General features: G+C 55.1%; 1 protein-coding gene across 2 annotated transcripts in view; it reads left to right on the top strand.

Annotated features, from left to right (window-relative positions):
• LOC106743106 (vacuolar protein sorting-associated protein 13D) overlaps nt 1–13,515 on the top strand; it is a 16,588-nt gene continuing 3,073 nt past the window's right edge. Inside the window, exons 1-22 of one of the 2 annotated variants that reach the window (XM_014616678.1) lie at nt 1–115; nt 184–393; nt 628–818; nt 957–1,188; nt 1,280–1,476; nt 1,536–1,703; nt 1,775–2,012; nt 2,090–8,355; nt 8,414–8,564; nt 8,620–8,845; nt 8,908–9,151; nt 9,217–9,585; nt 9,714–9,902; nt 9,958–10,281; nt 10,362–10,554; nt 10,613–10,795; nt 10,895–11,125; nt 11,608–11,634; nt 11,969–12,129; nt 12,196–12,810; nt 12,869–13,051; nt 13,111–13,482. In XM_014616678.1, the coding sequence (XP_014472164.1) occupies nt 297–393; nt 628–818; nt 957–1,188; nt 1,280–1,476; nt 1,536–1,703; nt 1,775–2,012; nt 2,090–8,355; nt 8,414–8,564; nt 8,620–8,845; nt 8,908–9,151; nt 9,217–9,585; nt 9,714–9,902; nt 9,958–10,281; nt 10,362–10,554; nt 10,613–10,795; nt 10,895–11,125; nt 11,608–11,634; nt 11,969–12,129; nt 12,196–12,810; nt 12,869–13,051; nt 13,111–13,482 (10,857 nt within the window). In that variant the 5' untranslated portion in view covers nt 1–115; nt 184–296. The remainder of the gene's footprint in view (nt 116–183; nt 394–627; nt 819–956; nt 1,189–1,279; nt 1,477–1,535; nt 1,704–1,774; nt 2,013–2,089; nt 8,356–8,413; nt 8,565–8,619; nt 8,846–8,907; nt 9,152–9,216; nt 9,586–9,713; nt 9,903–9,957; nt 10,282–10,361; nt 10,555–10,612; nt 10,796–10,894; nt 11,126–11,607; nt 11,635–11,968; nt 12,130–12,195; nt 12,811–12,868; nt 13,052–13,110; nt 13,483–13,515) is intronic. The other variant, XM_014616759.1, reaches the window with a different exon arrangement.

The raw sequence follows: 13,515 nt of genomic DNA on the forward strand, positions 1-13,515 counted from the left end.
TACTTACTTCGACAGTGGTTGTCAATTGAGAAACCGTTATCTAAAATGGATTTCGATGTTAACGGTACATTACCAACGTTTAATGAGAGATGCAACGATAGTCAAGATATAAAAGGTGCCAATTCTGTGAGAGTTGTATACAACGTATGGATACGCGTTATCTCACACGCTGTTATTTTACAGATTTCGAGAATTCGAACGAAATATAAAGAGACATAACCTACAAATTCACTCGTCCTATTTATACAGGGCATTTCCGATTAATTAGTCATAGAGATTCCGTTTGATCAGCTAAAATGTTGGAGGGACTTGTAGCTTGGGTGCTGAACAATTATCTCGGCAAGTATGTGGAAAATCTGAATACGGATCAGCTGAGCATAGCTCTGTTATCAGGTGAGGAGGTTATGTTCTGCTACGCATTTAAACTTGCAGAATTTTGCAATTTGTCACGTGTATCTTGTAAGATGTATGCGGCGCAAGAGTTTCGGCCACTTAGAATCTTAGAATCCGAACAAACTGACTCACTCTGTGGACATGTTGGTGTCACTTGAGGAAATTTCTTGATTTCTCTTGTTCTCTCGCAATAAGTTGATATTTTTCAAAAAGGACATCGTATTTTAACAACAGGGGAAGTCGAATTAGAGAATCTGCCCTTGAGACGAGAAGCTCTACGTCATATTGGACTACCAGTAGAGATCAAGGCTGGATTTATCGGTAAAATTAGACTGCAAGTACCAGTTAGACAAATAAGGACTGCGTCATGGGTGATAGGTATGGAGCAGCTTTATCTGGTAGCGGGTCCGATTAATCTGGATGAGGTAAAGAATCTTGTTGAAAAATTTACTACAAAAAGTCTGCAACTTTGATGGGTACTTGTTGATAAAAATTGCGCATTGAGGATGTCTTACATTTGTAAGATGTTTACACGATAAATTTGAGAATACATTCTCCTATAGTATGACAGTGAGGCGGAGGAACAAGCGATACTGGAGTACAAGCTCAGTCGATTAGACGCTTTGGAAGCAAGATGGAGAGCTGACGTAGACCATGATCCTGGTTATTACGCCACAAGTTACAGTTCGTGGGTCAACTATGGCACGTCTCTGATGACAAATATCATTGAAAATTTACAGTTGAACATCAAGGATGTTCACATTAGGTATGAAGATGGTGTTACACTACCCGGTGGTAAGCATCTCTCTATGACGTGAAAAATATCGATTTGCGTGTGATTGACATTATCGAATTAAAAAAACAAACAAACTTGCCTTTTACACAGATAACGGTATCGCGCTTGGTATTACAATCGGAGCGCTCACTGCTCAAAGTTGCGACGCCAGTTGGATACCTGGTTCCACATCTTGGAACCTAACGGACGCCTCTTTTAAATTAATGGAACTCGACAGTCTTGCGATTTATTGGAACCATGTGAAGAAGGACCAACTCTTTAGCGGTCTCAATCTCGGCGATTTAGCTGTAAGCTGTGGAGAGTTGACCACTCTCTGTGCATTGACATTAATGGATCGGATTTTCAGATCGCCATGAGCAAATTGAGAAACGGCACGAAAACACACATTTTATCACCGGTGAACGCGAGAGCGCACGTTAAAAGAGACCGAACCGAACGTCCGTTGAGATCCATCAATAAGCCGCGTATGGTGGTGGATTTACTTCTGGACGAAGTGCCGTTGTCCGTAACAGACGTAAGTGGTGTGTAGTCGCGGTCACACGATCGATACACGCGCGGAGTAACGTATCACTGTCGCGATCACAGGTTCAATACGAAGAGATGGTAAAGTGTGTGAAGGAACTCGAGCGGATAGATCGTCGCAAGCAACAGCGGCGGTGCAGACCCAAAGTGTCCGTGAGGGAGGATTGCACGGAATGGTGGAGGTACGCGGCTCGGTGTCACCTCGGCAGAGAGACGCTCAAGCCGAGACCGTCGTGGAAAGTCGTGCTACTCAAAGCCGAAGAGAATGTTCTTTACGTTCAAGCGTACGCGAAATTGTTAGGTGAGAGACGGATGAGACACACCGCATTCCGGTGAGAAAAATTCGCGACAAATTCCGGAGAATTTCTCTCGCCGCAGGTACGCCCACCTCGAGCCTGCCGGCGGAAACGAAAAGGCTGAAGGAGAAGGTCGAGTGCGAGCGGAGTTTCGACGAGCTGAGAATATTGAGGGAAGTGGCGATGCGCAAGACAAGACCCGCAGCGTCGCAGGAGCAGCCGAACGAGAGCGTGCCGCAAGGGCGCGGTATGCTCGAACAGTGGTTCCCGCAATGGTGGGGCTGGTACTCGAAGACGCCTCACAGCAACACGCAGAACGCCACGTCGACCACCACCTTCGACGGCGAGCTTCTCGACGTGCTGGCGGACACGGTGGACGACGACACTCTGCTGCGTCGCGACACGGTGTTCGGACAATTCAATTTCGCTCTGGTGCAAGGTGCGATATCGTTGTGCACCGAGCGGAACGGCACGAGGACCGTGATAGAACTCAAGTTCGAGAAGGTGAATTTGAGTTACGAGTCACGGCCCAGGTTCGGATCGCACAGATTCTCGATCAGTCTGGGCGCGTTGTATCTTCACGATTTTCTCACGGAAAATTCCATGTTTCCCATCCTGGTGCAGCCGCAGGTCGCGTCCAGCGTCGCGATGCGCGCGCGCAAGGAGAGGCCGAAGAAACAACAACAGACGTCGCCGCTGCATCTGTTCGAGCTGACATACGAGAAGAAACCGTTGCACGTCAACACGGACCACTTGCTGCACGTGTACTCCAAGTCGCTGGACGTTGTGTACAATCCCACCGTGATACACTGGCTGATAGAGTTTATGTGCAAACCGCTCCGGTCGTCGTCGAATCAGCGGCTGCAGGCGATGAAGCGCCGCACGCGGAAGCAGCTGATGAAGAACTGGGAGCAGATCCTGGACGGTGACTTTGTGTATCGCTCCTCGTGGGATCTGCGGTTCAAGATTTCCGCGCCGCAGATCCTTTTGGTGGAGAGCTTCGTCGACAGCAACGCGGCCATAGTGATAGTCGACCTGGGCAAGTTGCACCTGTCGAACGACGCGAATCTGACGAATCAGGCGACGCTGAGAACCGACGAGTCGACCGACGACGACGACGACGAGGAGAGGGAGGAGAGATTCGAGACGCCGTGCTCGACTCCGCCCGGCAGTCAGGAGAACGGCTCGCTGCACGACTTCCAAGGCCTGTCCGAGACGGAATTGCACAAGAAACTGTACGACCAGTACTCCATCGACCTGGTGGACCTGCAGATCCTGGTGGTACGGGCGAAGGACAATTGGAAGTACGTTCGCACCAGAGGCATGTCCACGCTGCACCTGCTGGAGCGCTTCAACATATCGTTGCAAATCGAGCGACGGGTCTTCGTCACCTCGGACCCGAACTTCCCGTCGGTCACGGTGTCCGGTAACCTGCCGAGGCTGGTGGTCCACGTGAACGAGTACAAGGTGGGCGCGATGCGACTCATATACAACCTGCTGTCGAATTTCTCCGGTTCTCCGGCGGAAAGCGGCGCGGTGAGCGCGGAGCCCGAGAGCCCGCGGAAGGAGGACCCGCGTTCGTTGAGCCACGCGGTGATGGTGCAGTTCATCATCGATCAGATGACCTTCGAGCTGCAGTCGCGAGGTCGCAGCGTGGCGGAGCTGCAGGTGTCCGGCGTGCGCGCGGCCCTCAGCAAGAGAATGGCGGACCTGAGCGTCTCCCTCTCCGTCCACGGACTGCTTCTGGTCGATGCGATTCAGGTGCTGGGCCCGGACTTCGAACTGCTGATGGCCAGTCACAAGCACGTCGGCATGGACAGCGTTTCCGGCAGCCTGAGAGACTCGGAGCCGACGTCGCCGGTGTCGCCGGCGGAATCGGCCGAGTCGCCCCGGCTGACCTCGCCCGTCGCCCTCACCGACGCCCTGTCCAGCTTGGCGCGCAATTCGCTCGTCGAGAAATTCGACTCGGAGGCGCTGATCGTCGTCGAACTGACACTGGTGGACGATCCCGCGGAGAGTCTGCGAATGGCGAACATACAGTTCAACAATCTCGACATCACGGCCAATCAGGAGACGATAGTGGAGCTGATGGGCTTCTTCCGGCGGATCCTGCCGTTGCGGTCGGCGCGCGTCGAGAGGCGCGACTCGCAGTCAGAGGGGAGTCAGAGCGCGCTCGGGACCAGGCGGACCGAGATCACCTTCGACTTTCATCGGCTGAACGTGCTGCTGCTGCGCGCGGTGATGCAAGGCGACAGCCTGGTGGGCCAGAAGATCGCCACGGCGACGATGTCGGACGCGCGCATACAGGCGACGCTCGCCGCCGACACCTCGATCTCGGGCTCCCTCGGCGGGGTGCAGATATTCGACCAGACGCCGACCGGCAAGACGCATCAGCGGATACTGAGCGTCGGCAGGGATCCGCTGGCGGATCCGCCGCATCATCCGCTGGAGCACTCGTCCGAGCAGCCGGAGGCCTTCCGATTCGTCGCCAGCCGCAGGCAGCCGGCGGAGACCACCGTGGTGGTGGAGCTGACGATACGCGTGGCCAGCGTCTGGTACACGCACGCGCCGCACCTAATCTCCGAGCTGCGCTCCTGCGCCGACGAGTTCAAGCAGTACCTGAGGAACTTGGCGCGGCAGATCAGCGCCGCCGCGACCGACATGGCGATCGGCCTGGTGAACGCGGCCGAGGACTGGACGCCGCGGAAAAGCGACCTGGAGGCGGTGGTCGCCTCGCTGCGGCTCGACGTGCTGCTGGAGAGCCCGGTGCTGGTGATACCGCGCTCCTCCCACAGCCGGCAGGTGTTCGTCGCTCACCTGGGCACGATGTCGCTGCGGCACGAGCCCGAGCCCGGGACGACGAAGGTGACGCTGGAGGTGCGCGACATGAATCTCTATTCCGTCGAGGTGTCCGCGGGCCAGCTCGCTCGGAACAGCTCGCCGATGAGGGTCGAGGAGATGTACCGGTGCGGGGAGTCGGCCGAGCCGATACTGCACGACACGATGCTGAAGATACTGGTGGAGAAGGAAGGGCGGATCGTGCAGGTGCACGGGGCGGTGATAACGCCGCTGAAGGTGTCGCTGTCGCGCGGCCAGTACGAGCAGTCGCTCGACACCATCGACCGATTGAGCGCCTCGGCCCTCCTCGGCCCCTCGGACCTTCCTCTCGCCTCGAGCCGCTCCCCCGAGAAGGACCTCTCCGTCAGGGTCTCGTTCGAGCTGCCGATCCTGAGCGTCGAGCTGAAGCGGCAGCAGCCGCTGGTCGAGCTGTCGATGCGCGACTTCGTCGTGAGGTACGAGAAGCTGGACGAGTCGACGGAGGTGCAGGTCGCGCTACGCTCCCTCCTCATGGAGGACCTCCTGTGCCCGGTGGGCTCGCGGCATCGCTTCATGATGCGGTCGTCGGCGCCGGCGCGCGCCAGGCTGCCCACCGGCGTCTCCAGGTCGTGCCCGGACCTCGCGTGCGCGCGACGCTACGCGAGGAACGGCAGCCTGCCGGACCGGCTGGAGGCCGACGCGCTCTACGGCGCGGTCCCGGCGCACTGGCGGCCGGCCGACACGCCGGACACGCCGCCGCCGGGCGCGGCCGCCAGCGAGGAGAACCTCGTGCTGGTGAGCGTCGCCGAGAAGGACCGGCGGAGAATCGTCACGGTGGACTTCAACTGCCTGGACCTGGTGGTGAGCGTGGACTCGTGGATGGTGGTGTTCGACTTCCTCGGGGTCGCGTGCAGCGAGGCGGCCGCGCGTCGCGCCGCGCCCGCCAGCAGGCCGGACGGCCTGCTGCGCTCCGAGACCGAGATCGAGGTGAGGTCGCTGACGCTGGTGCTGCTGACGGGGGAGCGGGAGATAGCGAAGGCGAACGTCTCGAACGCCAGCATGTACGTGCTGGGCGCGAACGGCGAGACCTCGGTCCACGGCCAGCTGGGCTCGATGTCGCTGCTGGACCTGACGCCGCACGGCCGCCGCTACCGCGAGCGCTTCCTCACGGCCGGCCGTAAGGCGCTCAACTTTCACTACTCGAGCTGCGCCGAAGACGCGCGGCTCAAGCTGGAGATGTCGGCGGTGCACTACGTGCACACGCAGCGATTCGTCGCCGAGCTGCACATCTTCTTCGGCCGCTTCTCCCAGCTGTGGGGGGGCGTGATGCGGCCCGGCGCGAACCGCACGCGGCTCTCCCTGGAGCTGCGGGCCGGCGCGCCCCTCATCCTCCTGCCGGTGAGCTCCCGCTCCGACGAGCTCGTCCTGCTCGACCTGGGCGAGCTCACCGCGCGCAATCGCTTCGACACCTCGTCGGACTGCGTGCTCGAGGTGATGCTGCTCGAGCTGGTCAACATGGACGTGTACGCGACGCGACGGCTCGAGTGCGACGACGCGGCGGACGCCGTCAGGGTCGGCGGTTTCCTCATCGAGAAGATGGGCTCCTCCTTGCTGACGGACAAGTGCCAGCTGAGGCTGCGCGTCGAGCGGAACCTGGACACCCACGTCAGCCGCGCGATACCCGACCTGAGCGTGCACGGCGTACTCTCGACCATGGACTGCGCCTTGGACCCCGCGCAGTACATGCTGATCCGCGGCCTCCTCTCTCACAACATCGGCGAGAGCCTGGACGACCTGCGCCTCCTCGCTCGGCAGGCCCCGCTCGAGGAGGAGAATTCCGGCGAGACGTGGACCAGATCCTGCGTGACCCTCGAGCTGGTGAACGTGACGGTGAGGCTCCACCCCAGCCACAACATCGCCGCGCTGGCCTGCGTCAACTTCATCAAGTCGAGACTGACGCTGGACTCGCTGAGCGACGGCTCGCAGGACATCGACTTGGTCTCGCAGGAGATACTGGTGACGGACACGCGTTTCCAGAACGAGCCGGCGGACCGGCGGTGCAACGTCTTCACGCGCATCCTGCAGCCGCTGAGGACCCCCTGCGCGGAGGGCCGCGTCCAGGCCGAGGTGCACCATCGGAAGCGCGAGGCCTACGCGGCGACCACCGTACTGCTGCACAGCATGCGGCTGACCGCGATCCTCGACTGGTGGGAGGCCGTGCGAGACTTCCTGCTGCTCGATTCACCGGAACCCGCGCGGACGGTCGTCTCGCAGGAACCCGGCCTGCCGATCGTGCTCAAGATCAACATCACGGGCTCGGAACTGGTGATCGTCGAGGACACCTCGGTCCTCGACACCAACGCCGTCATACTCAAGACCACCGCCGTCCTGTCGTATCGCTCCACGCCCCAGGAGGGCGAGAAGCCGCTCTCCTGCAACCTCTCGCAGTGCGAGCTCTTCTCCTGCGTCCTCGGCATGGAGAACGAGACCGCTCTCTCGATCATCGACCCGGTCGGGGCGAGTCTCGACCTCACGCGGGACGAGTGCCTGGAGGTCCAGCTGCAGCCGCTCTGCGTCAGACTGAGCTACCACGACGTGACCATGTTCTCCAGGATGCTGAGCTCCGTCCCCAAGCAGACCTCCTGGGCTAAACGGAGGTCGAGCGCCGACAGCCGGGTGTCGAAGCTCACCACTCTCGGCTTCACCGAGGTCGATTGCAGAACCGCGCTGGACCGCTGCGACGGCCAGCTGGACGACGCTGCCCTGTGGCTGACGCAAAACGCCGAGCCGAGTTCCGAAGCCGCGACCAACCTCTTCCGCGCGCTCGAGCTCCAAGCGTCCTGCGTGCGAATCTGCGTCATAGACGACTGTCGGGACGCGGACGTGCCGCTGCTGGAGATCACGCTGACGGACTTCAGCCTGCGCCAGGTGAATCGCCAGCCCGGCGTGCTGTCGGCCACCTTCGGCGTCGATTACTACAATCGAGTGCTCAGCGGCTGGGAGCCGTTCATCGAGCCCTGGCGCGCGAGCATTCAGTGGGAGCAGGCGATCGACAGGCTGTACGTGGCCATCGATTCCCAGGATTCCGTCGATCTCAACGTCACTCTGACCTTGGTCGAGCTCGTGCAGCTGGTCAAGCACAACTGGACGCAGGATTATTATCTGTCCGACGGCCCGGCCAAGTTGCATCGGCGCCGTTCCCCCTTCGTACCTTTCGCCCTGAAGAACGACACCGGCTGCAGGCTCTGGTTCAAAACGTTCATCGCAACCGCGGGCGATGCGATGGACACCGGGAGAAATCAAACGAAGAGCTCCGTGCGTAAGGACGATACGTGGATGGAGGTGATGCCGGGAGATACCACGTCGTTCACGTTCGAAGGAAGGGGGAAGCTGAGGCACCACGAGACGCACACCGTCAGAAGACACCAGATCGTGGTGCAGGTCGAGGGATGGAAACCGGTCGAACCTGTAACCGTCGATCGTGTCGGCATATACTTTCGGCACGCGAACGCCGACATTGCCGAATTTGAAGTAAGGCATGCCGTATCGTATCACGATTGAATTCGATTGACCGTATTCGGTATTCCAGATGCTCTCGTCGAAAGCTAGACTCGTGTTTGCTGTGGAGCTGGAGGGATCCGCCAGGAAATTGGTCACCGTTAGATCAGCTCTTCAAGTGGCCAACAAGTTGTCCCACGCCATTGAGATTAAGATGGAGACATCGTTGAATCAATTCGGATGTAGGTTTTCCTCTCTCTCTCTCGTAGCCGACGAGATTGATCCATTTCCTTTCAGACTTGATACTGACATCGGCCAACATTGGGAAGATGCAACTGCCTGCGCGATCGGTCATGTCCTTGCCTCTGTCGCATATCGGGGTGCAGATGTGCTTCAAACCGCTCATTCCGAACTCCCAGTTCCAATATTGCACGGAATCGGTAAACTGGACGGTAGTCAAGAAACCGATGGAAGTGATGGAAAACCATATCACATGTCGAACCAATCAAAACAACGTATTCAGGTGCGACACGACGGTCGAGACTGGCTGACGAACGTTAAACGTTATACCTTCTCCCTTTTTAGAATGTGCGTGGCGGTAAGACGAAACAATTATCCTGTCGACGGTACGCAAGTACTGCCAGGGCATACAATTACGGTGATGGCTCCCATAACGATGACGAATCTGTTGCCATACGAGTTGACGTACGAGGCGAATGCAGAAGGCGGTAGAATCTCGCCGGGTTGCAGCGCGGATCTGCACTGTTCCAACCTGGAAGAGCAATTGGAGATTAACATTCAGCTGGACGGTTATCCAGGATCTGGAACGGTATTTGTCGCGTTCTATCCGTACACTCACTTTGTCCGATTTAATAATGTTTGTCAACTTTTCAGATAATATTACCGCCAAACAGTTGTTCCTTTACCGCCCGTCTCAAACTACTGGATTCCGCTAGCAGGATACTCCATTTGCAAGCGGCTGTGACCGTCGAGAAGGGTTCGGCCGTTCAAATTAACGTCACCGCACCTTACTGGATCATAAACAAGACCGGTCTACCATTGGTGTTCAGACAAGAAGGGGTTGGCATCGAGGCAGCGGGACAATTCGAGGAGCACGAGAAAGCGAGAATGATTGCGCCGTTGCTGTTTTCGTTCAGTGACGAGGAGGCCAGCAGAACCGTGTCGGTGAGAGTCGGCATCGAGGTGCATCCCCACGGAATACCGCAGTGGTCTCAACACTTTTATTTACAGCCCGGTATCCACGTGAGTACATCTCGAGCCTTTCCTTGCAATCATCACACATTTCGTCTGTATTTCGAGAGAATAAGGAATGAAGATAAACTCTATTTCAACTGTGTTGTATCAATCACATCTAATTAACTATTGTGCAGGTTCAACGTCTAAGAATCAGTCTGCGCGACGGGAGACCCGATATAGTCTATTTGATTAGCGTGGCCATTCGCGGGGCAAGAGGAAGGTACGGGGCTACCACAGTCGTCACGCTTTCACCAAGATACCAATTTCACAATAAGTCATCTTATACCTTACAGCTGGCCCAGAAATGTTTCACAACGACCGTGGTAAGTCGAAACGATATCTGAACGAAGCAGCGGCTTCAATCGTGTGCACTTTCAGTCTCACCCGGATGCCCAGGCGACGTATATCACGATTATGCCCGACTGCCACATGCCGTTCCATTGGCCACGGCTGGACAAAGACCTGTTGCTTTGCGTCAGGATTACCGACGTTCGGGATTGCATGTGGTCGGGCGGTATCAAATTGGACAACAATTATTCCCTGACTATCAACGTCAGGGATGTAACGGGGAAGATGCATTTTCTGCGAGTGGATGTGGTGTTGCAAGAGACCACGTATTTCATCGTGTTCACCGACGCTGACACGATGCCGCCGCCTATAAGAGTGGACAATTTCTCGGCGGTTCCTTTAATCGTGAATCAGGTATATTCATAGCTTGTAATAACGCGTTTCTTTTCGCTTACTCTCGTCCAATTTCATCTTATCGCGATGAAAATCTGCAGATTAAAGTTCCCGATAGTCTGCAATGGACTGTGAGACCACATTCGTCGGTACCGTATGCCCTGGACGAGCCCATACAAACTGCCGGTTTAATACTGACTGCACCGGGCGGTGCGACAGCTTCTTACAATTTGAACGTACTCGGAGAGAGCAGGGGTCTGACTTACGAGAACTTTATTTACATTGCTTTTACAGGTAAAGATAGTAGATACGGTGAGATAGGAAGTTGTAACATTCCTCGTTATTGCGACAGGTACCTTCAAGACTGATAACGATCTTGGGACAGGTGAGAACGATCTGGATCCGCTCGACATGGAGACCCAGAGATTGGTTTTGGAAGCTGGCCCGGGTGGCTGGGTCGCCTTGCGTAGGAAACAATACGGCGCTAGGTCGCAACTTTGGAGAATGACCGGCGATGGGCAGCTGCAACACGAAGGTATTGTCGCGATGCCAATAACAAACCGACGAGAGATAATGCCGAGAAGGGAGAGACCTGTCTCACACTGAATTCTAACGCAACGTGATGTATGTACAGGTTCCAGCCCGCCGAGGGACAAACATTCCAGGGATATAAACACGATATACGTTTTGGACATAGCGGGTACCGCTCCGCAACCGTTCACGTATTGCGCACTCGCGCTGAGGAAGCCGGATCCCAGACGAAGATCGACGCAAACCTGGCGATTCACCGACGACGGCCGACTCTGTTGTGTGCACAAGAATATGTGCGTTCAATCGAAAGACGGCTTTATGGGACTATACGAAGGTTGGAACTTTGCTTTCACTTGGTCGCACTTGTGAAACGCTGATTCGCTTGTATAAATAAGGTTTATCGCGAACGTTGTGAATTTCTTTTCGTCACGCCTGTTCATCGTTGACACTCTCTATTATCTTATGTTGCCTTAGATAGATTATTTGCGAGCTACGCGTGTAACTCGATTCTTTTTAATCGTCCTTTCAAACGCGATTTAATAACGCCTGTAAACGCGAAATGTAGAATATTGCGAGATGAGTGTACATTTAACGACGTCGGGGTGACAGACGCGCGAATAATTTCCAGATATTTTGTCTCACACGACGTGTGTGTGTGTGTGTGTGTGTGTGATATTTTACAGACCATAACGTTTCACTTATTTGCCGATTATCTGTACAAGTCTTACTTCTGTTGAGATTTTTCTACTTTTCTTCTGTTAGTTCTTGCTCGTTACTTTTATCCAGAGAGATCTAAATTGATCATGAATGTTGCAGGCGGCAGTGTTGCCCGTTGGCAAATGTGTACGTATAGTTTCAGAGTACACACTAAAATCGGCGATTTCATTTATAAGAGCGTATCCATAAGTAACACGTGCTAATATCTCCGCTTGTTTTGCCGTTTTTTTTCTCTCTTTTTTTCTTTGCAATCGCTTTTCGCATATCTCCTGAGAATATCTGACCGCGATACAGAGAGATACATCTTTGTCTATAATTAATCGAATCCTTGATTGACATCGTTGTATTACAGCGTCATTCTCTGACGTGTAATGCGTTTGCAAAATTTGTCGAATCTCAGCTTCCTTGCAGTCTCGTTGTGCGTGCTTACATTGCTGAAATGGATTTACCTGCATTTTAGGGAGCGAAGCTGTACTGGGCCCTGAAACATCTGGCAATCCACCGCCGATCGAGCAACGAGTGGGTAGACAAAAATTACGGCCAGGTTCTGGATTCTTGACGATCAGAGTGACCACAGACGGCCCGACTCGAGTCCTGCAAGCTCTCGACATTAAGGAAAGGGTTGGTTCCATTAGAAATTCGAAGAAATGTGAAAGGAGATCAATAATGAAATTAACTTGATTTCAGAATAAGATGTTCGCCCTACTCGAGGAACGCGACTGGTGGCACATTGCCGTGAGTCATCGGCCCACGCAGATCGACGCCGACGTGAAGAGGCTGGATTCCCGTGAATTAAATCTCAAATTGGATCTGCCGGCCGGCCTCGGATTGTCCATCGTGTCGCAGAGACCAGTGGAGGAGTTGTTGTTCGCGCGTCTAGCCGAGATCTCCCTGAATCTCGTGCGGAGTCCGTTGAACACCACGCTAGATCTGAGCGTTGCCGATGTGCAAATTGACAATCAGCTGTTCGAGGCGCAATGCACGTCGGTCTTGTTCGTCAGCCGACCGTCCCGTACGGAAGACGAGATACGGCCCGCTTTGCATATCGCGGCGGAAAAGCTGCGATCGAAGAATCAGAACGCCGAGATATACAAGCATGTTATAGTCAGCGTCAAGCCTCTGTGCGTGCACTTGGAGGAGAAGTTTATCTTGAAACTGGCGGCGTTCCTTGGGATCGGCAAGTCGGAATTGGAAGTGCCGGTCGACGAGAACGACTTTAAGGCGCAGAGATTTATCTCCGAGGTGTCAGCCGCACACGCCAAGAGATATTACTTTGGCGCGCTGGAACTCGTTCCTAATCAGGTGCGAACTTTCCCGTCGGTTGTATCGCAGTGCTATATCTCATTCACACGCGTTTCAGGTAAAACTTAGCGTACTCACCACGACCAAGTTGCCGCAACATTTGCAGGCTGTGAAGAGGAAATTGGGCCTGACCTTGATCAATTTTGAGAACGCCACTATCGAGTTGAAGCCATTTACCAAGGAGCATCCTTTTGAGAGCAGCCAATTCTTGATGCATTCTATCGTGAAGCATTACAAAGATGTACGTTAGACAATGCAGTAGTACTTGTTAGACGCGTACGATCTCACGCGGTGTTGCAGGAGTTGATGTGCCAAGCTGCGGTTATTCTGGGTTCCGTGGATTTTCTGGGGAATCCTCTCGGATTCATGAATGACGTGACGGAAGGCGTTTCCGGGCTCATCTACGAAGGCAGCGTGAAAACTTTGGTGAAGAACGTCACCCACGGCATTTCCAACTCGGCGGCGAAGGTAACGGAATCTCTGTCGGACGGATTGGGAAGGGTGATCATGGACGAGAGGCACGAAGAGGCCAGGCAGAGGATTCGGGCCAACACCACCGGCAGCAGCGATCACTTGGTGGCTGGCCTAAAGGGTTTCGGCTTTGGTCTACTGGGTGGTGTCACCAGTATATTTAAACAGACCTACGACGGAGCGGCTAACGAAGGTTTCCCGGTATGCGACGTTACAGACTCATTCGATATTATA

The sequence above is a fragment of the Dinoponera quadriceps genome, unplaced genomic scaffold (assembly GCF_001313825.1).
Source record: "Dinoponera quadriceps isolate SergipeBrazil2010 unplaced genomic scaffold, ASM131382v1 scaffold119, whole genome shotgun sequence".
In the NCBI taxonomy this organism is placed as follows: domain Eukaryota; kingdom Metazoa; phylum Arthropoda; class Insecta; order Hymenoptera; family Formicidae; genus Dinoponera; species Dinoponera quadriceps.